This window comes from Anguilla anguilla, chromosome 7 (genome assembly GCF_013347855.1).
Source record: "Anguilla anguilla isolate fAngAng1 chromosome 7, fAngAng1.pri, whole genome shotgun sequence".
Classification (NCBI taxonomy): Eukaryota; Metazoa; Chordata; class Actinopteri; order Anguilliformes; family Anguillidae; genus Anguilla; species Anguilla anguilla.
In genome coordinates this window covers 18,228,164-18,253,480 of record NC_049207.1, presented here as the reverse complement: position 1 = coordinate 18,253,480, position 25,317 = coordinate 18,228,164, and the positions used below count along the sequence as shown (strand labels likewise).

The 25,317-nt window shown below is 46.2% G+C and overlaps 2 protein-coding genes across 7 annotated transcripts in view; one reads left to right on the top strand and one right to left on the bottom strand.

The window, feature by feature from the left end:
- Window positions 1-7,135: 7,135 nt before the first annotated feature.
- rad52 (RAD52 homolog, DNA repair protein) lies at window positions 7,136-11,784 on the top strand. 6 transcript variants are annotated; one of them, XM_035425082.1, is made up of 11 exons: window positions 7,136-7,483; window positions 7,821-7,904; window positions 8,150-8,251; window positions 8,356-8,449; window positions 8,532-8,599; window positions 9,018-9,136; window positions 9,682-9,757; window positions 9,917-10,173; window positions 10,429-10,634; window positions 10,800-11,222; window positions 11,603-11,784. In XM_035425082.1, the coding sequence occupies exons 2-11, from the start codon at window positions 7,833-7,835 to the stop codon at window positions 11,665-11,667; spliced, it is 1,482 nt and encodes a 493-aa protein (XP_035280973.1). In that variant the 5' UTR covers window positions 7,136-7,483; window positions 7,821-7,832; the 3' UTR covers window positions 11,668-11,784. The 6 variants fall into 6 exon arrangements, with proteins under 6 accessions (XP_035280973.1, XP_035280972.1, XP_035280971.1 ...); XM_035425081.1 differs by having other exon boundaries at window positions 7,792-7,904; XM_035425080.1 differs by having other exon boundaries at window positions 7,137-7,483; window positions 7,775-7,904.
- Window positions 11,785-16,943: 5,159 nt separating this feature from the next.
- wnk1b (WNK lysine deficient protein kinase 1b) overlaps window positions 16,944-25,317 on the bottom strand; it is a 97,270-nt gene continuing 88,896 nt past the window's right edge. The window contains exons 31-33 of the mRNA XM_035426220.1: window positions 22,841-22,882; window positions 19,860-20,068; window positions 16,944-17,839 (exon numbers count right to left, since the gene is read on the bottom strand). Of these exons, the coding sequence (XP_035282111.1) occupies window positions 17,495-17,839; window positions 19,860-20,068; window positions 22,841-22,882 (596 nt within the window). The 3' untranslated portion in view covers window positions 16,944-17,494. The remainder of the gene's footprint in view (window positions 17,840-19,859; window positions 20,069-22,840; window positions 22,883-25,317) is intronic.

The window sequence follows — 25,317 nt, the reverse complement described above, 5'->3', positions numbered from 1 at the left end:
ATTAAGTCATATTTTATAGGCCAGCATTAACACTTTTAGCAGTGCTACATTACAGTTCCAACATTGCGTCATAATATGACGATTTATCATATTATATAAATTGCACTTCATATAACTGCAACTGCTTGTATTTCTGTTTTCCCCTAATATTGTGCACCATGCAACAAAAATCTAATTGGAAGAAAAATATTTTTTTTGCACCAAGGCTGTCTTCAATAATACTTGTGAGAACTGAGAACTCGCCCTGGGGTAATCCAAGTCACCAGGTGTCAAGTCAGTTGAAAAATCACGGAAACAAAAATATGTTTCCTGTAATGATTAAGCCTGCATAAGGTGAGCTATTTCAGCTAAGGAAAATAAACAACTGCTTTATATATAACTGACACGCAGGCGGAAAAGGACGACAGGGCTCCTGGAGCCACGTTCACCTTCAGCGAACGCACGGACAGAGAGCCCTCCTTTCTCTTCCCAGCGTCCTCCAGCTCGTGGGCTGAGGGACAGTGTTGTCACAGCACTCGTCCCTCTGTATACAAAACAAAGACGGGCACAGGAGCAGGAGGGCTGGGGCGGGCCCCCGGGCACCCTGGCTGCTCTGGGACCTGCTGTCCTCTGCAGCTCCCCACTCTGTTTGCAGTGTCAATTCATTGCTGAAGGGGAGAAGGGCATACAAGCACACACACACGCACACACACATGCATGCACGTACACACACATACAAGCACACACACGCAACACACACATGCAAACAAACACACACACACACACATACACACACACATGCATGCACGTACACACACATACACGCACGCACACACACACACACACACACACACACACACATATGCATGCACGTACACACACATACACGCACGCACACACACACACACACACACACACACATATGCATGCACGTACACACACATACACGCACGCACACGCAATACACACATGCAAACAAACACACACCCACACATACAGACACACACACACACACAAAGTGTGTTTTTATTCAGCGGCTCCTGTTTTTTCCCACCCAGACAGAACACACACAGCGCTCCAGCCCTTGTGAAGGTCAGGCTGGAGGAGCCGTGTGCATGCAGGTGCTGGAGCCAGACGGCTGTCCCTCCCGTACTCCCATTACCCAGAACCACCGCGGCTCAGACCTGCCGGCGAAACAGCACCACAGAGTCTTACAGAAAGCCTTTTTTCACCGCCACCCCCATCCCCCCTATCCTCCCCACCAACAAAGCGCCGAATATCCAGAATAGGCCTGTGCACCGAATCATTTTACTAGAGCGTCTGAGGCGGCGAGACGCTGGGGTTTCCGTCACACGAGAAGGGCTTTCCTTCAGAGAGGTCGATTACATCAACAGAGATCCCCTTTCACACTTTAAGAGCGCACATTTACAGACGAGGCTGATAGGCTGAGAGCAATGGAGGGGCTGAAGTAGACACGTCACTAGTTTTACAGACGGCGCACAGAACTGTGTGGCGTGCAGGCCGGTGTACCTGTTGGAGCAGACAGCTCAACCGTTTGGGCGGCAGAAGCACGCAACAGCGCTCCGCTCCCACTCCCACATACCAGCCATGTGCAGTTTCCTGAAAAAGACAACATATTTTTAAACCGACATATTTGTTCTCTCCCAGTCTGGATTGCCTGACTGTGCCTGTGGGCTGACTCATTGCTGGGGCAGCCATTACATGCTGGCCGTGCTCCTTACACTTCCCAGCCCCCCCCAGCTGAGTCACACGCAGTCACCACGCTGGAGGAGTACAGTATACGTGCAGGGAGCCACAAGGCTGCCGACGCACAGTGAGACATAGACCACCACGCCGACTGAGACCAGCCCCCTCCATGGCCAGTTACACAGTGAGACATAGACTACCATGTTGACTGAGACCAGCCCTCTCCATGGCCAGTTACACAGTGAGACATAGACCACCACGCTGACTGAGACCCACCCTCTCTACAGCCAGTTACACAGTGAGACATAAACCACCATGTTGACTGAGACCCACCCACTCTACTGTAAGTTACACAGTGAGACATAGACCACCATGTTGACTGAGACCCACCCACTCTACTGTCAGTTACACAGTGAGACATAGACCACCATGTTGACTGAGACCCACCCACTCTAATGTAAGTTACACAGTGAGACATAGACCACCATGTTGACTGAGACCCACCCACTCGACTGTCAGTTACACAGTGAGACATAGACCACCATGTTGACTGAGACTCACCTTCTCTACTTCGAGTTACAGAGTGAGACATAGACTACCATGCGGTCTAAGTCCCACCTTATCTAACCCCAGTTACACAGTGAGACATAAACTACCCCTCACATGCCTGAGCCCCACCAGCTGTCCGTCACTCCGCCTCTCTGTGCAACCCTCCTGTCCCCATTCTGTAAAGTAAACCCAAGGACCTCAGGTACAACACAATCTTTACCAAGTCTTTAACATTCCTGTGGAGGGACAGATTGTACTCTGGATCAACAACAACCACGTAACATGAAAAAGAGATGCACAGCCACGCCTCTACCATTTCTGTTGTGATGTAAAAAAAAAAAAAAGAAAGAAAAACAACAGGAGGCTTTCACAGAGACGGGGCAAGAGCTGTGTTTGTGATGTTTACCGGAGGCCCATATTCATCCTCGCAACCCCCCCCCCCAACCACTCCATGTCCTATTGTACCTCATGGTAATAAAGCTGATTGGTCACGACTCAGACGAGAGCGGCCCACACAAAGGCACACTCCAGCACTATTTCTGTCTCTGCCATTCACTGGGATCATTAGGACTCTGAATAAGATCCAGGGCCACCGACGGCCCTCATAAAAACACTCGCCTCTCATTACTGAGAAAACATAGAGAATTTTCAGCCCCATTATATTTTAACTGCATTAAAATAGCCACTCCTCAAATTAGTGCAAAAAAAATAAAGATAAAATAAATGATAAGGAAACAACCCGTATATGAGAAGGCAATGGTTTGTAACAGCGTCACACAGAATCTGGAGAACCAACACGCAGAATGTTAAGTTGAGGACACAGGCAACTTGAAAACGGCTCGAGGGGAATTCTCCCAGCATGCATCAGTGAAAGCTGTCACAGGAAAGCAAGAGGACGACAGGACCAAATGCATTAGCCTTCCATCACGCAGTGATGGCCTATCAGACTCAGTACATTCCCCTCACAGCAGCATTAATCAGGGAAGGATGGTATGCAGCCTATGTGCTGTCATATCTCATAACTCAGAGAGTCAGGGAACACTGTCATTGTAAAAAAAAAAAAACCCTTTGATATACGGTGTTACCATAAGACTTGAGTCATGTCCTACATCAGGGGGTAGCTCTGAATAACTCACTGGTTATTAATGTGAGAAACAGGCACAGAGGTTCTTGGCATGGCACCTGTAATGTTGCACCTGCATGCAATAATTTGCACTTTAAACTCACGGACTCTGCTTTGACGAGATCCCACTCACGCAGGGTACATTTGTCAGCAATTCAACTTAATCTCTCATGATTTTTCAGTTGAGCACGCATACCTACTTTTCCAGGACAAGGAGGACATCAACATCACTCAGCCAAAAATACAAAAAAAAGCGTATTTGTCTGGTTTACACATTTCTACCAATATCAACTTACATGCATGGTACACAAAATCAATTTAGACAGCTGGATGTTTTATATGAAGCAAATGAGGTAAAGCATCTTGCTCAAGGGTGCAACAGCTGTGCCCCACCAGGGAATTGAAACTCCAGCTCAAAGGTGCAAGCCCAGGTTCCTAACCATAATGCTGCACTCCCACCCATTACAATGACAATAGCTATCCTAGCATGCCCTGAGTAAGAGTAGTAATGGCTATACTAAGAATAAATTGTAAACACGACAGTTTTATGAGCAGCTACAATACATAGCTTTATGTACCCCAACAATAAGTAGGTTAGGCTACTTTTATAGCTCTGAAGTTACTGATGTTGTCAGAATCACGGTCCACTTATTGCACGATTGTCAGATGGATTATAAAAACCTGTGGTGAATCATATCTGTGCAAACAAAGCATTGGATGCCTTCTCCAATATTAACTCCTTATGGGCTGCTCAGAGCCTCCTCAGGTTGAGGCACTCTTCTTGAGTGTGGTGGGGCTTCATGCACAGTTGCCAAGTCCTCTCGATTTGCCAGGAGCCCCCTGCAACCGCTTTCAGAGACCGGAGGTTGATGAACTATGCACCGTCATAAATCTCCTGGAATCTGGCCAGGAGAAGTTGGCACCCCTAGCTCCAAGGTCTGGTATCTCGTCTAAACCACACCAGTCGGTGAGAATTTGGGGTAATATTAAAATAAATAAGTACTTATGCACATCCTGTAGCACCTCTAGGATTTTAAACCAGTGATCCTAGACTGGACAATGAGGCTGGTTCTCAGACTGATTTAACAGTACGTAACCTTAGGTAAATAACAACAGCATAAATAAAATGTCTGAGATTGGTGATGTGATCACTGCAAAAACCAAAAAAAATAAGCTAATCTCAATAGTATATGGCATTTACATTTTTTAAAAATAATGCATCAATAAATAAAATTCTTGAAAACCCCCTTTGACTTCACTGAAAAAAAAAATTGTTTTCACTAATATGCAAATTTGCATTCCCCCTTAAACAGGAGGATACCACAGGTGAATATTCTTTTTACTTGAAAGAAAAAATAAGCTTTTAAGACTAATTACAAGACTAAAACACTTGTTAGCACAAACCTTTTGCAGTGAATAAGCATGTTATAGTCTACTAAGCCACTGTGATCCCAGCCTCCTAAAATTAGAAAAACAGTGCGATTAGTGGTCTCCACTGGGGACCTGGCTCCCGTATAGTGAGCGAATGACACAAGCATGCCATTAAATATCTACAGATCTAAATGTGGAGCCCCGATTTCCAGCAGTAACGGGGCAGAACATAGGGCCTCTTACTGGAAGCTTCACAGAGACAGTGCCCCTTTCTTACACAAGCTCTGGACCTCAGGCACCAAACAAAGGTTCCGTTTTTTCAGTACATAAGAAACTATGCACGGTGCAAAAATGCCAGCTGTAATGACAAAAAAAACATGCAAGTTCAGTGCATAAGTATTATACATTTCCCTTATTCCTCTGGGGATTGGCTGACGTCACAATGACAAACAAGTCCATACTGCAATGTACTATTTTCAGCTCTGACTTAAATCTGCACTGCTTTCATGGGGTTAACAGGCTTGGCGCTGGCGCTGTCCTATTCCTTGTGTCCTCCATGAAGTGAACTGGCAACCCCAGGGGAGGAACAGTGCTGGTGGGGGTGACCATAACTACAGAATTGGACACAGGGAAAAAAAAAACAAAGGCCTCACACAGCTCCTTATAGCAAGGAAGCAGCCGTGTGAAGGGTCAGAGCACATTAGACCCTTTTAAAAATGAGGGGACTACTTGATAAAAAAATGAAAAAAAACGTTCTACTGCTGTTTTGTCAGGTGGTGAGCAGAAGGGCTGCCAGAGTTCCGTCAGGCCTTGGAAGGGACAGCGGCACAGGTTTTTATTTTTGGCAGAGGGTGTAAATGGAGGTGCCTTATAATGAGGGACTACCAGGAATAGTCTCAGTCCATAGTGATGAAGCCCCATTAATGACCTCAAAAGAGATGATACCGTGATTCTTACACCCCTACAATTGCTCTCAAATCCCTATGAAGTGTGATGAAATGCTGGTTACTGTTGTCATGCAGGAAAATCTCTCAGGTTCCCCTTTGCACAGTGGGCCCCCGGCCCCCTGTCTCTGCCTCAGAGGAGATTATATCTCTTCTTTCACTCCACAAATACACCCTTACCGCAAGCACGGTAAAACGCCTTTCCTTTACAGCTAGTATCGGGAGGGAACAGCCATGCTGTTAAATATTGTTCCAAATGCGGTTCTCTTTCCTTCCTTCCCCCTTTCTCGCTTCCTATCATAAGTTTGTTACTTCCCCATCATCCATGGTAACTAAGAAACAACGCACCGTTGGCAACACAAAAGAAGACCATTCCAGATTGTCTCGAAAATGTTCCGGTGTTGGATCAGGCTACCGTCAAATACTGACCACAGAACAATTTTATCAGATAATGTTACTGACTTGGCCTCTAAAAATATGTGTGTGCGTGTGTATAGGTGCACATGTGTCTGTGTGTGTTTCAACACCACATAGGCCTAACAGTAGCTTTACTACAGAAAATGAAATCTGAGAATTTGTGGCATCACCGAGAGAACTATCCACAGACCAGATCAATTAAATATAAAAGATCATTTAGAAATGAAATGAGGGTTATATATATCATTTTATTTTAATACGTAGTCATACAGTGATAATCTGCAAATTGTGTAGTACATGGGTGTCATGTCTTTTGACTTTCCGTTTGCAATTTTAGTAAAGGTTCTACAAAGTCAGATTTTGGAAATTATTAACATTTGCATTATGCCATCAGAAAGATTTGTTCTAGGGTTCCATGTCTTTTAGTTGATTTATTTTGACAATTTAGGCTTCATACTGGATTTTATATCACAGTCAGAAAGGAAAACGCTGAACAGGAGTTGCGTTGCCTTGTAAACTGTGAACAGGAGAAATAAACATGCACAGTGACATGTAGGCTAAGTATAGCAGATACACTTAATGTATTATATAGCAGTGTCATATCCTGCTAAGGACTTTCTGAAGTCTTCGAAAATCTCCAAGCACATTAAATCATAACCAGTAAATTACAAAATAACTTTTAAAAAGTAATCAGATCACAAAGCCATTGTAATTAAAAACGTCTTTACAGCATACCACCACCTTCTGGTTGAAGCAAAAACAAAATCGAACTACAGTCTGGGACGTTCATTTATTGAGGAACTGCGTTTACTTTTTCTATCGAGAATTCGTAGAAAGAAAACTCCACAGATCTCCATCTTTCTAGGCTCTACATCTGCGGTTATCTCTCCGGGATTCATTTACATTCTCCAAACATTTATTACTATATGATTAGTTGTTGTTGTTATAGAAATGCAGTTTTTGTATTAACACTGTTAATAATTTAAATATTAAAATATGGTTCAATAAATGCAAATTCGCGAAATGGCGACTCCTTACCGTCGTTTGAGTAACTAATGCGCATGCACAAAGAGCATCATGGTAGCTTCAGGGCTGCTTTAAAGCGTAACCATAGCTTTTTTATTAGACGTTAGAATGCTAGTTTGCTACTAATGTTCTAAGCATGTCTAATGTAAATTCGAACGTTTTAAACATACTTCTCGCACTAAAAACGAGAGATTCTTTCTTAACTTTTGCTGCCTCTACCAAGATGGCAGTAAACGTCCACGGGCGCAAGTTTTCTACGTTCAGTATCCCCATCATGCCTTGCGCTGTTGACAGCCTGAGCGGGAAGTTAGAAAAACAGATGTGCTGGGGTCCAGTTGTTAACTTAGCTCCTCATTTGTACTGCATGGTAATGCATTTTCTGCTTTTCTCTATCTGGTTATCAAATTCTCACATACTTTCGCGTTATATAGATAAACAATTTAATATGACATAGACATAATATGTTTCGCCGCATCTGAGAGATGAGTCAGGAGCGTAGGCTAACTTAGCCTAGATCTAGTTATTATTCGGCGATTATCTGGACAAGCTACCCGTGTTTGCATCGCCAACATATTAGCTAGTTAGAATAGGTAGCTAAATGGGAAACTATCATTCAGACAAGTATATTTTAGAAACTAGATATTCCAATTTCTCACAAAACCTGTTTGACTTCAGCCATCTGAAATTTTATCCTGAACGCCCAGGAGTGAGCGAAAATGCACAATGAGACCGGTCAGCATAGTGACAGCAAGGACGACGGAGCCTCCACCACCATGTCCTTCGGAAAGGTCTGTGGATAGCATTTGCTTTACCACACAAAGCTCTGTATTTTATCCCACTCCCACCTTTTCCTTTCCAAGCAAACTAAAATGTTTTTTTTTATTGAAACGGGCAATTCGTTAACTTACTTGATTTGGGAAAAAGCTGCTTTATGCATAAATGCACTCTTTTAAAAGGCACCGTTAAAAACCTAAGAATGGTAGACAGTAAAGACGATGCACTAGTAATGCAGTTAACCTGTTGTCATTAACAGTACAAGTACACCGCCGATGAGTACCAGGCGGTCCAGAATGCACTGCGACGGAACCTTGGCCCAGAATACATCAGCACCAGAATTGCAGGAGGTGGTCAAAAGGTTAGTTGTTATCTTTCACTGCTAATTCCCATTCTACTTCATACGTGTACTACTATATGTCCTGTAAGCAACATGTGGATTTGTGCTACATTTTTCTGGTTAAGGTCTGCTACATTGAGGGACACAGGGTGATCAGCCTGGCGAATGAAATGTTCGGGTACAATGGCTGGTCACACTCCATCTCCCAGCAGAACGTTGGTGAGCAGCAGAGTACATAATTTACGTCTAGGCCTTTATTGGCCAAACAGAATGTGATGTCATTTGCTGTTTAACCTTGCAGATTTTGTGGATCTCGTCAATGGCAAATTCTATGTTGGAGTCAGTGCATTTGTCAAGGTCCAGCTGAAGGTAGGCACATTGATTGGCAGAAGTGCAGAAATCATTAATTGGGTTTAGTAAATGTTCTTGTTAAGTGTGTATGGTGGTAAACTGTACATTTAGTAAATTTGGCATGTACAGTAAAAGTAAATAGAATCTTAGGCTGTGTGAAAATGAAATGTCGCCATCTCCAAGTAACTACATTTCACTAATGATGGTAGTATGATAAAACATTTGAAATTTAAGCTCATAACTGAAATATTTTTCAGTAGCCTAGTTGTGCAATTCCTTTGATCTGTACGCCTATGTTTTTACTCTGAAGGCTGAAATAAGAGAATCCATCCAGTGGATTGTTCTCTCATTAAATGTCAAGTATGAATTCTTTTATTGTATGTCCACATATGTGCTTGTTTTTTCAGAAATGAATTTGGGTCTTCTCTTGTTGCAGGATGGCTCATACCATGAGGATGTGGGCTACGGTGTTAGTGAGGGGCTCAAGTCCAAAGCCTTGGCACTTGAGAAGGCGAGGAAAGAGGCTGTTACTGATGGTTTGAAGCGAGCCCTCAAGTAAGACAAATAACCATTCTGTACCACATACAGGTGTGGATCAGGAAGAGCTTGAGGCCTGACTGGAATCATGTTTCATAAACAGAACTGTCCCAAGGGCTATTATTCCTACTTTACATCACCTGAATTCAAATATGTACATTTCAGAGAAGTGTCAGCTTCACAATACCCCAAAAGTACACCAGTCACTTCATTGTCTTTGATAGAAAAGCTATTCTTAACCAGACTTGAGGTCAGTTGCACTTAACTATCACTGTATTTTACTCATAGCTATAGCTGCTGGAGACTACCTGTTTTTTTTTTTTTTTTTTAAACTTCAAGCACTTGTTACTGTTGCTACACTTGCACCTTATTGAACCTGTGTTTTGTAGTTGTCCATCTTTGCTGTGACTGCTTTGCGATTTCAGTCAATATTTTCCATGAAAAACACCCAGACTATTAATTCTTTTATAAAGAACAAACCATTACACTTTTTGCCAATTTAATATTGTGCAGAAATTCTGTGGTATTACTGTACTCATAGCAATGATGTGATCTTCTCCAAGGTGTTTTGGAAATTCTCTGGGGAACTGTATCCTGAACAAGGAGTACCTCATGGCCATCAACAAGGTTCCCAAACAGGTCAGGATTCCCAGGAAATATATTGAATTAAATTTTGGATAAAAGGAGAAAAAGTGTAATGGATGTGTAACATTTTTAAAATTCCAACGACATGGAAAAGGAACTGTTGAGCATATGTTATGTTAGTAAGCTTGACATTGTGGTGCTGTTGCGATTTAGCCGCAGCCCCCCCTGGACCCTGCCCAGACAAAGCGCTCAGAGGGTGAGCCTCTAGTGGAGAAGGCGAGGTATTGCAGTCTGCAGCAGGGGGACAGGTGTGGGAGTGGGGCCAGCAACAGCTTGGGTACGTCGGTTAGGGGCCCTGTGGAGCAGCCCAAAGCCGAGCTGGGGCTCCAGGAGAACGGGGGAGCCAGGAACCCGCCGCCACAAACCCCTGCCCTGCAGGACAGCGAGAACAGGCGCATCAGCACCTCCAGGTACCCCAGCAGCACAGTGCTCCACCCACTCCTTCTCTCAGGCCATGTTACAGAATGCAGTTTCTTTCTAGAAGCACAGCATTTCATGGCTATCAAGTGCCATTTTAAAAACTTGAGTTCTCAAGAAAGTTCCCTCTCCTTTGTCTCAGAGCTCCACACACTCCTTGGCTACTTTTTTTTCAAAGCGCCACCCAGTTCCCTTGTTTGTGACAGACCACCAGCCTATCATTTCTCTCTCTCCATGTGCCTGGGTAGAGAGTCAGCAGCAGACGTGGGGGACACCTCTGGCTTCTCAGACACCCTCACAGACCCCAGACAGCAGAGGAAACTTAAGCAGCAGCAACAGCAGCAAAAGTTTCGGCAAGAGATGGAGGCCAAGAAGATGCAGAGCGGGCAGCTGCAGCCCAAGGCAGAAAATACAGCGCCACCCAGGGGAGAGGAGGCGCCAAGCAACCTCCAGGGTAAAGAGGAGCCGATGGGTAGTGATACGGAGACAGTAGACTGTATCTACTGGCTGTCAGTCTGTATAAATGCAGTGTTATTTTGTTTGTGGAGTGTCAGGGCACAAAGGCATTACTGTGTGGTTGTCAGGGTGACAGGCTCAGGTGCTTCTATGTCTGTCTCAGGGCGCTCAGACTCCTCGGGCCAGGGTGATTGGCAGGTCAACCACAGCACGCCCGCCGGACGCCGAGCGACCGCGACCGCGGAGGACGAGTTCCTGGCAGGTACAGAACCACGCCCATCGCCACATCCGCCGTTACACGCGGTTCCTGATCCTAGCATCCCACCCCCCCTCTTTCCAGAAGACTCACAACTGTGGGATTTGAACCTGGACGACATCGACGTCCTGGAGGCTCAGGCAGGGGGCGCCAGGGGCGCGCACCCATCCACACAGGGCAACGGGCACCACCAGATGACCACCCGCAGCAGGACCCCGCAGAGAGTCCAGTCACTGAGACCTCCCGTCAGACCCCAGCCCCCAAACAGCCACCAGCCCCCGCACTCCACTGCCCACGCTACTGCCCAGGCACACCATACCGCCCACAACGGTAACAATGTACCGATTCTTAAACAATTTACAATTCTCAAATCTCTCTGACCGCGTAATACGATAAAGCCACTGTACATACTAATCACTCTTTACAGTGGTGCAGGGGTGACCAGCTGTGGTCCTGGAGAATCTGTGGAGTATTGCCATTTCGGTCTGTTCTACAGAACACTGCTCTTGGAGCAAATAAAGCGGTTGATTTAACCGTTTCCTCAGCTGGTTCAAGTCTCTCACCTGGCTCCGATTTTAAGGTGGGAACAAAGACCAGCACACCTGTGGCTCTCCAGGCTCACGGTTGGCCGCCCTGGCCGCAGTCAGTCTGGGAACATTCTGTACAATATCCTGCTTGTTTAAATAGGCCCCATTTCTCCTTCAATGCAGGAGCTTCAGTCAGCCCGTACAGACAAGGACAGCACGTGAAGAAACGAAAACTGGACCCCAGATGACTACATACTAGAGAAATTTAAGACTGTTCCTACAAGTTACACATGTAAATATGTTATATAGATAATTTTAAATGTTATTTTATTGAGTTGTTGTGTTAATAAATAAGAGAAAAAGGATTTGGATTGGATTTTTTTTGTAAAATCAAGAAGGGAAATTATCTTAGGATTTTTTAACATGAAAGAGAAATCAACATTATTTTTTACTGGACTAAAATGAAAGTTCACGTGTATAAAACCAGTACAGTACATACTGGTTTAGGGACTCTCGTTACACCCTGTACTTGACTTGTACTGGGCATGCCCAGACAAGCCGTCTGTAGTGAGCAGTGAGCTGAATGCAGGAGACGTGATTCAGCAAGGCCTCTAGAGGCAGACCACAGCACACAAGACAATAAGGACCTGCTGAACGAAGCCAGACATGGAAAACTACCAACCAGGATGTTGCTCTGCTAAGATCTGACACACTTCTCATATGTTCGGTAACCTGGACCATACCTGTGTTATAACACACACAGCTAGTCACTTCCCCAGTAACCAGTTCAGGTTTCCTTCTGTTCTGAGCCTTTTATACTTCACACTGAAATGAAATGACAGCTCTTGTACCTTCCGCTTATTCCCCCTTTTCTCTCCAATTTATAAATACCCCCGTCATGAAGATCAGTGCTCTGCTGCAACCACCAATGTCAGCCGTCGCTTCTTAGCACACTATTTCAGGCTCACAGACAGGAGTCTGAATAACGCTGCATGTGCAGCTGAGCAGCTCGACTTGCAGGCTCCCGACGATCCAGCAGAGGTCACCAGTGAGCAACGAGACGCTGTCATCCGGGCCAACCGAAACCCTGCAATCACGGGGTGACGCTAGGGCCAGCTGTGTTGTGCTATGCGGCTGCCAGTCACAATCAGCACTAGCGGTCTGGATTGAAAACCATGCACCAGAATTGTCCCTCAGCAGGACGAGCCACCCAGCAGCCCAGTGAACGCTGTAATAAAGCAGGGCGTCCATATGAGGGTTTGTAATTAACAGCTAGTTTTAGCTCCCCGTTGTTTCTCTAATAGATAATGCTACACATTAAAGGGGTGGATGGGCACACGCTGTGCGCAGGCAGAGCTGGGGAAAGACAAGACACTCGGTTCATTTGAATGATTTTTGTTTATTAAGTTTACAAATAAGGTAACAAATTTCTTTTATTGGAGCGCAAAGCGCAGTTTTATATGAAGCTTGAACACCCTATACTTAGTGCAAACATACAATTAAATGCTGCCAATGATTCCCTACATGTTGTTTTTTTTTTAAACATTTTTGTACAATGTTAAATAGCATACGGAAAACCATTGACGAAAGTCACTAGAAGATCTAGAGACACAAAAGAGTAAAACAAGAAATCAGATAGTAGTACAAAACAAAATAACTTAATGACAGGTCAGTAGCAGTAAGTAACAGTATTGTTCTGTTGTACTTTTTTCCACAGGAGGGCTATCTGCAAATAAAACCAGTTACTTTAAAACAATGTTTTCATTCAATGGACTTTATGCTTTGTGTGTGCATTGTTTTTTTTTTTCTTTATAGAAGTCATTTGTGTGAATATAACCAGTGACATAACTTAGCATGCGATTTTTTTTTTGTCGGGATAAACAAACAAGGTCATTACTGAAACCCGGTGCGTTTTGTTACTGCATTGAGAATGGCGTTTCTATGCATCGGCACGTTGCAGAGCATTCATTACAGGAAGGCAAAGGAATAAAATAAAAAAAAAACAAGGAAACAAGTCTGCATTCCAAATAATAGAATATTAATACACTTTTTTAAATTCAGTAACTTCCCTCTGTACAAGTGAGAAACCGTAAAACGGTCTTTCTGCTAGGGCACTCCCTGAACACTGCGTAGTCTACACTGCAGCCACGGCCTCCTGTTCAGTTCCAAAGTGAGCGGAGTCTGCTCACGTTAACTCTGCATGGGAATGGCACTCAATTGGCATTGTACACATTTCATTTTCTTTTTTGGAAAGCAAAAGAAAAAAAAGAAAAAGAAGAAATGCGATTTCACAGCTTAAAAAAAAAAAATCATGCTATGTAATACTGTACTGATTCTTTTCCTGTAGGAAAGTACAATCTGCAAGTGGGCAAAGCAATGTTCTGTGAAGTGGGAAGAAAAAGAACACTTGACCACAAAACTAACATACCCACTCAAAGACTCAAAAATGTACTGTAGAGGATCCATTTATCGGTTTTAAGAGAATAGACTTCCTGTACCAGATGTTTTACTGATTTAAGAACAGCTATGCGGTAAGAAAAGCCTTTGAATCTAGCAGTCCTGGTAAGCTATCAGTAGTTAAGGTGACAAGTGTTAACACCACAAACTTCACTTTTCTAAGGTATTCACTTTAAACATCGACCCAGCACTGCACTATGGCTTTGTACAGTCCTTGACTCTAAATGAACTGTTTTTTTTTTTCTTCTTTGCTCTACAGGTATAAGATCTGACTAGTCCACGACACCCACCCAGATGACCAGAGACACAGTTGCTACGCTATGAGTCGACATCCTGATGTCACGTGACTGGTGCAACAGAGAGGAGGACACCTTCGCCGGAACGTGGAAGCGCCGGCCATGTGCACGTTTACGTTCTCGGTTCGTTGTCTGCTTGTTGCTTTTATGACGCTCTAGCCGGTGCTTTGGAGGCGTGCGGAGAGCCGCTTGTCCCGGTCTCTGCCCAGCCAGGCTTGGGAGCGTGTCCTCGGGTGCGAGGTCACGTTCTTTCTGCTCTGCGTAACCAACCGCAACGAGCACAGCCAGAGACGCCGTGGTGAGCTCCTACAGCAAACGCACTGCCCAGGTTAAACCGCGACCCACACCAACCGGCACGCACCGAAGGCTAGTTCTCAGAATGCTTCAGCTACTGTACACAGGTTAAACACAAATGGAGGAACAGAAACGTCAAGGAACCACATACAAAAAAGTAAACCAATCCAAGTGTGACTGCTTAGTGAACGGCGTTATTACTGAAGAGAATTCCCTTGAAGAGAAGCTACTAACCTGTGCTAATCACAGGGGCTGCTGAACGCAAGGACGGCACAAAGGAAGTAAGGGAACTGGTGTGCTTGCTTGACAGAATACTTGTACTGAGCTTCCAGCAGTGCGTGTGGGACGAACCATGCAGCACACCTTGAGCCTTGAGTTGAATGTCCCTCTACTGCCCCCTCTGGTCCTACAGTAGCACTGCACTTTCACTGCTGACATCATTCCAAGGTCAGTCACACCTACTGCCTGAAGGCTCCACACACGGGCCGATGACTGAACCTCCAGGCTGCCTCTTCAGGAGCCTGAGCTCGGCTCCGTGTGGGAGAGTTAGTACTAGAGAACGACACTGTTAATTTTCTCAGACATCCACACATACTCTCACACTTTTGTTATCGACTTTCCTGACGCAAGCTCACCTTCTTTCCCCTTTCTTTCTTCAACACAAGGCTCTCGTGTGCTGCTGTAATAGATGGAACTTTAGCGAGGTTTCACGTTCAGCTTTCTAAAATTATAAAGGGTAATACGAAAGCCAAATTGGGATCATTTCAATGGTAATCCACATGTAGGTAGGACCAAAGGGACTGAGCGTGTCTAATATGTTATAGGGCTCAGAACCAGGACAAACACGCGTGCATTGCAGTCGTGTTCGACCGTTTTCAACCGCATTAATGTAGTTTTCAGCTGTACCTACCCCTGTTCTTACCAATGACATGCACTGCAATGGGGTGCACTCACCTCATATATAGCTGTCCAAGCTTCAATACAACTCGGTCCGACGCTCAAACGAGTCTAGGACGCGAGTCATCAGAATCCAAAGTTTTTTTTTCTTTTTTCTCTTAAACAGAATAAAAAATGGCACCAAAACAAATCCCACCCCCATGGTGTACCTAAACCGTTTGCTCAATCCACAGGGCCAGTAAAAGCACTCCAATTTTAGCACAAAGTGTTAGTGCTTCCGCTACTCAACGTCAAACCCAAAGCAAATGAAAGAATGCAAGGCACTATAGACTCCAGCCAGCATACTGGGTTATGGGGGAGGAAAGGACCAGTTATTCAAGTACATTAATTGAAACCATTTTACATTCACATTTATCTAATATAAAGAAAGTACAAAGGGTAAAGTTTAAAGTGTCTCCAATAAGCATTGTATAAGGAAATAGCTAGCCTTACTTTACTCTATTCTTAATAACCCTCCAAGTTCCACTTTTTTCGTGAATTTTTTTTCTTTTCTTGCCTTTAAACTAATGTTGTCCAACAACATTTATAATAATCACAGTGTTTCAACATCAAAAACTGATGGGTAAATACAGGTCCATACAGAACACTTATCTTTTTTCTTTTGCTTTTTTTAAATATACATTTCAATCAAACTATTGACAGAGGCCCCTAATGCTGTCATGATTATAAAAGCTGTTACCATAGTAATAGATAATAGATTTTGTTTTTTTTTAAAGCTTTAACAGCCTCACAAGCATCGTGTGCAGAGGCACCAGGGCTTTTATATACCATGCAGCCGACGGTCTCCTAGCAACCTTCCGCTCCCCTCCCCTACACTTGGCCAGACAGGACAGATGGAACTGATAATACTATACAACCCCTTATTTCATAACCAATCAAATAAGACAAGAAAACAACTTAAGGACATACTCCTCCACTGATGCCGTAACTGAAGTGGAAACAATCTAGCGATTTCTCAAATTAGGCACCTTACCCCTAGAAGAAGGGGTAAGTCATACCCCACCGTATTCCCAGACCGGGACGTCCCGCTCGCACACCCCCAGTCTGGGGTATAGATGCTGTGGTGGGAAGGGGGGGTGTGACGCTACAAACACAAGCAGGGATGCCACGCCCAACTCCTCACTCTCACTCACTCACCCAGCTATCGGGGGTAATGCAGAGAGGGAAAAACAACCAGAAAATAATACAGCTCAACATAAAGGCAAACATAACCGAAAAAAAAACAAAGACAAAAAAAACTGTACATGGACATTTCAGATGAAGGCCACTTTGCTCGTTTTTTTTTTTTCTTGCGTAAAAACGGACACGTCGCATTACACCGATTATTGCATCGCGTGGAAAATACACTGGTTTGGGGGGCGGGGCTTATTTACATCTGCCGTCTGACCAGCAACGGGGAGCCAGTACCGACTCTTGCTCCAGCCTGCGTCCTAAAACGACAGGCCTGTCTCAAACTGGTGCGTCACACAGCTTGCTTTTGTAAAGGGAAGCAGAGAGCGTGTGCTTGGGAGGAGGGAGGTGGGGGGGGGGGGGCGGGGTTAGAGAAGGGGTGTAAGACGGCCTCTTTACGGCGGCCGACACCAGCCCAGTGAACCCTGCGAGCAGCACCTCCTGCGGGCTCGTCCCGCTGTGGAGCAAACGCCGGGGGTCCACAGGGACCTCCGCTGCAGTCTCCGTCAACGCCTTCTTTGGCCGCTAAACATTGCACCCTTGTGTCCATTGGTTTGCTCTGCGTTGCCGCGGGTCCCCTCGCAGACTGTCCGGGACCCCTTCAGGGGAGGGGGGCGTGCTCTGGAGAGGCGCACCCTCCAGCGTGTGGCGGTGGGAAATAAAAATAGTAACAACAAAAAAAAAATAGCAGAAGCGCTGAAGACGATGAAGACCCCGCCTGGCTTTGCTTCTGCCCTTACTTCTTCCTCCTCCTTTTCTGCCTCTTTCCGCCCAGGGAGGGGAAAAAGAAAAAACAATTTCGGAAGCAGTCCGGAACCTGTCGCCACCCTGTCGCACGCACGCCCCCTCCCCCTCTGGCCTACCCCTCCCCTCTGTCTGGGCCCCGGCACTACCCCGGGGCCTACGTGGTCCTCAGGTTGGGGCCTCCGGGGTTGCTGACGGATTTCTGCAAAGTGCTGATGTGGAAGCCCTGCAGGGCGGCCCCGCCCACGGGCGGGAACTGGGCCAGGGGCTGCGAGGTGGCCAGCAGCCCGGCCTGGGTGTGGCCCGCCGAGCCGGCCCACTGGCCGTAAGGCGCGGAGGTGAAGCCGTACTGCGGCGTGGGGCACAGGGAGCCCTTGCGGGTCCCCAGCGAGGTAGCGGGGGTGTTGGGGAGCGCCGCCGAGCCGCTCAGGGAGGACCCCAGGGTGGGGCACAGGTGCCCCGGCGCCGAGAACTTGCGCCCCATGTTGGCTGGAGGGATCATCTGCAGGACAGGACGAGAGAGAGAGAGTAGAGAGAGAACAGAGAGATAGAGAAATGGAGAAAGCACATAGGAAAAAAGAGGGGGAGAGGAGGGAGGGAGAGAGAGAGAGAGATAATTAAGCCGCGTTTCCACCAAAATTACCCGGAACTTTCAGTCCCAGGAACTGCTTTACCAGGAACTAAAAGGTTCCTTCAGCCAATGGCTGTCTGCGTTTCCACCGGGGTCTAAAGTCCCGCGAAGATTAGGCAAATTAGCCCACTGACGTATGGAAAAGCGACGTTGTCGTCGGTCCATCTGTCATATGATTTCTTCTGTAACCCCATACTACCACCGAAGTAGCCTACATTATTTTCTAATAACCGGGACAGCCCGGAGGGGTTTATTCCACTTATATACAACGGGTTGCCAACAATGACTATATATGGTTACTTTTGTATTTATTGATTTTTATCGATTTAATCACATGGAATTGAAATATTCTTCTGCAGCCGTTTGGGCATATTTTACCGTTGTCAAGCAAAACTGTCGTTGGTAGTTGAACTTGGACCGTTATGCAACAAATAGGATATAACAGACCAATAGTCAGATTGTAACTGTTTTATATATCCTCAAACACATTCATTATGTTTTCATGCGAACTTTCGCTTTCATGTCTTGACATCCGAAGCGACAGAATGCATTCACATTTCCAATATAACTGGCAACAACAGCAGAAAACATGCACACGTTGTAAACAATTTGCTGTTTGATTACTTTCTCATCGTCAATTCTATATAGGCTAATCGCAAAATGACAAGAATAGAACGAAAACTCGGACTTGCGTGAAATTTTAAATTAGTAGTGGTACAGCCACCGTTTGTTTTCCTTCGGAGTTAGCCTACTGCTAGCCGAGCAGCGAAGTGTGCCCTCCAGATGCGAACCATGCACCATAAATTAGTCCATAGTCTTCCTGGTCTTTTTGTGAAATTGAAGAATGGCAGAGTAAAATTACGGCAGTCTGAAAAAGCTAAAGGTACTATTACTAGAATTAACCTGTTATTTTACCATGACAAAAAGTGCGGAAGGTGATTTCCAGTTTGCTTTTACTGTATCACCAATGTGAATTACGCAGAACTACCGCATACCTCACATAACTGTATCAAACGTTTTGATTCAATTACAATGGGCTAACAAAGAAAATCCGGAAGAAAATATTCAGCAACCGAATTAATCCGTTTGAATGTTTTAGTACGTAATATGCTGTCCCAGCACGAATGCTTAGCATTTTATAAAACGAATACTAAAGCAAGAAAAGAACAGAAGAGCACACGTTATAATTCCAAGACGTTGGCAGGCTATAACCAAAACTAGGCTACTGCGCCGCATAACATACAAGTTTGATTTGAAGTTATTATGAAAATAAATCGGGTTGCGCCGGCATATTTTCAAACATGGCGGGTAATGGCGGAAAATAAATACAACACAAGTGCTGCGAGTACTCGACCAATCAGAAATGTTCAGCGCTGCAAGCTTCACCCAAAAGGTTCCTGTACTTTCGGAAAGTACTACCCCCCGAGCAGGAACGTTTTGGGGGGTAAAACAAAGCCCCCAGAACTAAATTTAGACCCTAGTTCCTGCGGTGGAAACGCACTGAGTTCCTCAAAAGGTTCCTAGTTCCGGGGTATAGTTCCTGCGGTGGAAACGCGGCTTTAGTAAAATAGCAGCTTCCCCTCATCAGAGACCACAGCTTGGTGAGCCAACTTCCTGTCTCACTGCTGGCTGACCCTACCGGCTCGAGGGGAGAGCCCTGCTCACAGCGCGAGCGGCTAATGCTAACGCATGAGACAGCGAGGGAGAGCCCTGCTCACAGTGCGAGCGGCTAATGCTAACGCATGAGACAGCGAGGGAGAGCCCTGCTCACAGCGCGATCGGCTAATGCTAACGCATGAGACAGCGAGGGAGAGCCCTGCTCACAGCGCGAGCGGCTAATGCTAACACATAAGAGAGCTCATCACAGGGGCGCACAGGAGGCGGTCCTCACATCGTAGTTGTGGCCCTGGGAGGGGGGCTGCGGGTGGGAGGACTGCTTGGAGCCCCTCTTGCCCTGCGACAGGCTCATGGCGTCCCGGGCCCAGTTGTCCACCAGCTTGTGCAGGTCGTCGGTGAAGGTGCCCTTGCGGGTGGCGGGCAGGGTGGCAGGCTGCTGGTTCTGCTGGCCCGCCCCGCTGACCGTGTTGGTGCTGCTCGTCCCTGGAAACACAAACAGGCACCCAGAGAAGGGGGGTTACGCGCGGGCAAGGGTGGGGCTCTCAACACGACACATCGTCACGCAAACCCAACCATTTACAGAACTGAAGGAGAACCTGAGAAACGAGCACACCTCTAAGTCCTCACATCGCATTTGTACTAATCTGCAGGGGAGTTCTGTGACAAGCCAAACGATTGGCTGATTTCATCTGTCGAAGACTAGCAAACGCTTTCATATCAGTTTCTTTCTTCCTTGTAATGTTGTCGCATTATCGGTGCTGTGCAGTAAGAACACGGCATACTTCAGGTGAAATTGGCCTCCATTTGTAGTCTCAAACTGCAGGTCTGCACTACGACAGCAGAGGGAGCTATTGTACAAATAATGCTTACGGCACTGACCGTCAACTGCCACTGTCATTCCAAACATAACTGCAAAGGTCTTAGTTTGACATGGGCTAAGCCTCCAGCACCAGAACCAACACAACTTGCTACACAGTGCATCAGTATAGTTAAGATATAGCAAAAAGAATGATAAACTGTATCTATATGAGGAAGCTGAGAAAACATGACTGATAAAGTGCAAAGGTTCTCAAACTATAAATGGCTCCCAAGTGTCCAATGCCATGCGTAATCAGTCAGATGATAAAATATGAACCTTTCAGCAGAAAATACAGGTACACAGTCATGTAGTCTCGGGGCGAAAGACGAGCATTATGGGGCAGCAAGCGAGACTGGCATTCGACTGCACGCGGTTGGTTAGGGACACATTTTGACCGGCAGGGAGAAAACGGAAAACAAATCTGAAACAAATCGGGCAAAATGTCAACATCTGGTGGCGGCAGGTGGAAAATACCTCAGCCCCTTTTCTGCCCAGCCGCTCCCACAATGCACAGCGCAAGCCGTCTCTGTGCCTTACGCACGCATGCACGCCAGAACAGGCCACAAAGCAGGCATGACTCAACGCTCGCTGCGCCGACCAATCCCAGTCCTCAGCTGCGCTGGTCGGAGACGAGCAAGGGGCTGACGCATTTCAATGCCATTTCAACTGCGCAGAGCGGAAGAGGAAGGCAGGGACGGCCCCGGAACCTTCTCACCAAACCAGAGACGCGCTCGGCGCTTAAAAGTCGCCAAAACGTGTAAGCGGTTAGCAGGCACACATTCGGCACGTATGAAGAGAACCTTCAGAAAAGGAACAAAAGGAAAGAAAACAACATAATGACCGAGCAGCTCTGAGAATGCGGGAGGGACATGACAGAAGCAGAGAGACGCTGCGCAGCTGGCGAAGTTCCAGTGGGAAGCTGGGTAATGTAGTCTACGTAGCAGGCCATGCTTGGAGTAGGTAGGCTGCACACAGCTTAACTTCAGCATTCACTGGATGACCCCCCAGTTCGTTTAGAAGACGATAAAGCTCAGCGCCCCAGAGTGCCACTTCCCTCCCTGCCTGTGCACAGATGGGGGGAAAATGGATTTCTCCTGGAGGAGCGAGAACACAGTGTCACGCTGCCGGAATGTTCTGGAGAAGGCCGCTTTAGCGGGGCGTGCCGTTAGCCAGCCGCAGACAGCGTACACTGCTACCTGCAGCTAAACAAAGGAGGCGTTCAATTCAAATGTGATCACGGGATGTGTAGGAACAGAGCAGGCCGCTTCTTAAAGGGATCACGGTTAGAGCAGAGCACAAAGCTCCCGTAGGGGGGCTGTAATTGGCTTGGATGTATTCGTTTCCAGACTATGAACAGTCAGTGCTGTGCTATAGACTAGAATGGACTCAAGTGAACAATGTTCCCTCCATAAAAAATGTTAGTTTGTAGTCCTGAAACCCAGAAGTGAGTTTGCATTTTTGAGTCATGGGTTCCCTTGGCAGATCTCCAATGCTTTTTTTCCCATAGGGAAGTCTGTGGTGAACGTAAGCCTAAGTTCTAGGTTCTACGTTTTGTTGAGATAAATTACACCCATTAATGATTCAGCCGTGAATTTTGAAGAAGTTATGTGTTTTTAAAAAGTCGCTACTTTGAACCTACAACAACGGCCGCATTCTGGCGACTGCCACCAAAGTTTCCATACTAGCCCGCCTGCACGCGACAACCGTTGTAGTTTCAATGTAGCAACTTGTTAGAAACGCACTTCTTTAGAGAATATAACGGCCCCCTCAGAATTCACGGCCAAGATATTAATGGGTGTAATTTATCTTGTAGAACAAACCACAGACCTTACTTTCTCCGCAGAAAACTAAATCCCTTTGGGGGAGAAAGCACTGGAAATCTGCCGAGGGAACCCGTGGCGGAAGAAACTTCCGAGTTGGCCCACAAAAAGAAGTTATCACTGTGACACTCCACTGTGGAATTCCCCCTACAGAGATCAGCAAATTCCAAAACTGTTTGAGAAACTTATTTCCGTTTGTTCAGATGAGTTATTTCATCCGTGGCTTGTGGCAATGCAGGCACAACGCTGTAAGATGTGTCATATGACGCACAGCGCTCCACGTGCGCACTAGCGAAGGACAGACGGGCGCAGTACGGACGCAGTACAGACGGTGTTGGCGAGCCGCGCGTGGCGTACAGACGTGCTTGTGCAGGGTCATCGCAGCAGAAATGCTCGAGTCAGGCTGGGAGCTGGCGCCAGGCAACGGCTGTTAAACACACGCGCTGCGGACCGCAGACAGACAGACGGACAGACGGACAGACGGACGAAGCAGGGATCGCGGGGGTTGCCAGGTGTAGGGGAAGAGGACGGGGCGGGGGAAGAAATGCTCAAATAAAAAAAGAGAGAGATAATTACTACAGAGCTGGTTGCAGGGGCACACTTTTTTCACCATCTTCCCTGAGGCGTGGAGAGAGTATGGGGGTTGGAAAAAGAGCAGCGTTAAATCAGCCCTCCAACATGGCGAACTCACACGAGTGATTCAGAACACGCGTTCCTCAGCGCTAACAAACGCAGTCCTCTCTGCAGTGCACCCCCTCCGGCACTCACACACCCAAAAAGAGGGGCGTGGGGGGTGTGGGGAGGGGTTGGGCTGGGTGGAGTGAGCCACAGGGAGGAGCTAAACATCTGCTCAAACTTTACATTCAGGAGCTCGCTGCCAGCCTCGTCATTCCTGTCTGTGAGGACAAAAAGGCCCAGACCAGGCAAATGCTGGGTGTTTACAGAGCCCCATTAATCAGAACCCATACAAACCCACACTGTACTGTGCTGTATGTAACAGGAGTCAATCAACCAACCAATCCAAGCCTCTTATTTCAAACAGCTGGGAGAAGGGACATAGTACTGTGCTGTATGTAACAGGAGTCAATCAACCAACCAATCCAAGCCTCTTATTTCAAACAGCTGGGAGAAGGGACATAGACTGTTGTGTTGGTCCAGGCAAATTTACGGTCACATTTCAACTGAAGTTAAACGAATCTGCCCTTTTTGTCTGACTTTAAAGACTGCCTTGATATTGGCTGGAAAGATGCACCTGGGGCTCAGGAGAGGGGCTTCTCCGACACAGGAAGTGACACGTGCACAGCTGGCCCTGGATGTAAAGCTAGCAGATGTTCTACATTAACACTTGTACTGAACAGGTTTGCGACTGTACACCTGATACAGGTAGAGTCACTTCAGAAAAAGAAATATCAATTAATCCATCAATCAAATCTAACAAAATGAACTCCTGATGAGTCAAGAGTTAAGGTTTATCAAAAAAAAAACCAAAAGAATGAATGAGACAAAATAAAATAAAGAAACCATTGCGCTGGTTTGGCAGGACTTGTGTTTGACAGTTTCCTCGTGCTAATTTTAGCTTAAAAGAGGTTCTGTGAGTTTCAGAGCCCTGGTAGTCTGGATATCATAGACTGTCTGCGTCATCACAAGTCCACGCCAGTCTCCATGGAGACCACAGTGCACTATTCATGAGCTACACCCCCTCCCTCCCGGACGGAGGGCGCCAGGGAAACGCTGCGTCATCTGGCCTGTGTTTTAGCCAGCGTCAGACGCAGTGCAGTGACCTCCATGAATGACCTGCACTGTCGATGTTAAAGGTGAAGTCACATGGCCAGGCTGGGTCTGCAGTTTGGAAGAGGAGGTGGTGGGGAGGGTTTGCATTCTCCAGTGCTATTACAATAATACTAAATAAAATAATAATAAATAATAAAGGCAATTACACAATTACATTACTTCACAATAACTGCATTTTCACATAAAATCAAGTAGCACTTATATCAGCTTGAAGTGTAAGACTTCACACACTGATCAATGCAAAACCGAAAACTGAAGGGGTTCTGGATTAGGAATGTTACGGTGGTGCTCGATTAGGAATGCTGGGGTGGGCATGGCTAGATTAGGATTGCTTGGTTGGGTATGGCTAGATTAGGATTGTTGGGGTGGGTGTGGCTAGATTAGGACTGTTGGGGTGGGTGTGGCTAGATTAGGAATGCTGGGGTGGGAGGGGTTGGATTTGGGAGGTGGGTGTGGCCAGTGTGGGGGGTGAAAGGCTTTGCTGCAGTGAGGAAACAGTGCGCTGCTACAGTATCTGAGAGGAAGCAGAAACGTCACAACACGAGACTCATCTCCTAAAACTGCAGACGTCTCAGTCTGACCTGGGCTAAAGCCTCCAGCACCAAGCCCTGCATAATAACGCGCTACACAGTGTATCAGTGAAGTCACAGTAAAACCAACAATAACATTAACACCTCTATGAGGAAGCTGATAAACCACGACAGCTACAGTACAAGGTTCACCATCTATAAACGGGCCGACTCAAGCGTCCAGTGCCAGTCAGGGGAACGGTCAATCTTTCAGAACCCTACTCTCAGGTTACAGACCAGCGCTGTTAAAAGGGTCCAGAGACTAATCAAATAACATTTAACTTACTAGTTTATTTAGCAAAGTTAATGCGCATTAATAACACTCCTGTAAATGCGCCAGAGTTAGCCAGGGAGGCTAATTTTCATCTGTAGACCTTGGGCTACGTTAGCCTTAGGCTTTTTTTATTCTTAAAGTAAAAGATTTTTATCTTAAGACTGATGGCCAAAGAGAACAAATTCAAAAGGAAAATGATGTTTATATATTTTTGGCTGCGGGTCTGAGGTAATGATGTTCTGCACGGCGTCTGTGTGTGGCCAGCGATGAGAGCAGCCATTGGAGCTGCACTGGTAAACATGACCACTCGCCTCCGTTTCCACACAGGACAAACAGATGCTGCCCTCTGCTTTTAAAATCCATTTAACGCTCAGGACACACTGTCCACACATTTTCTGCCACCCACTCTCTTTATGAGA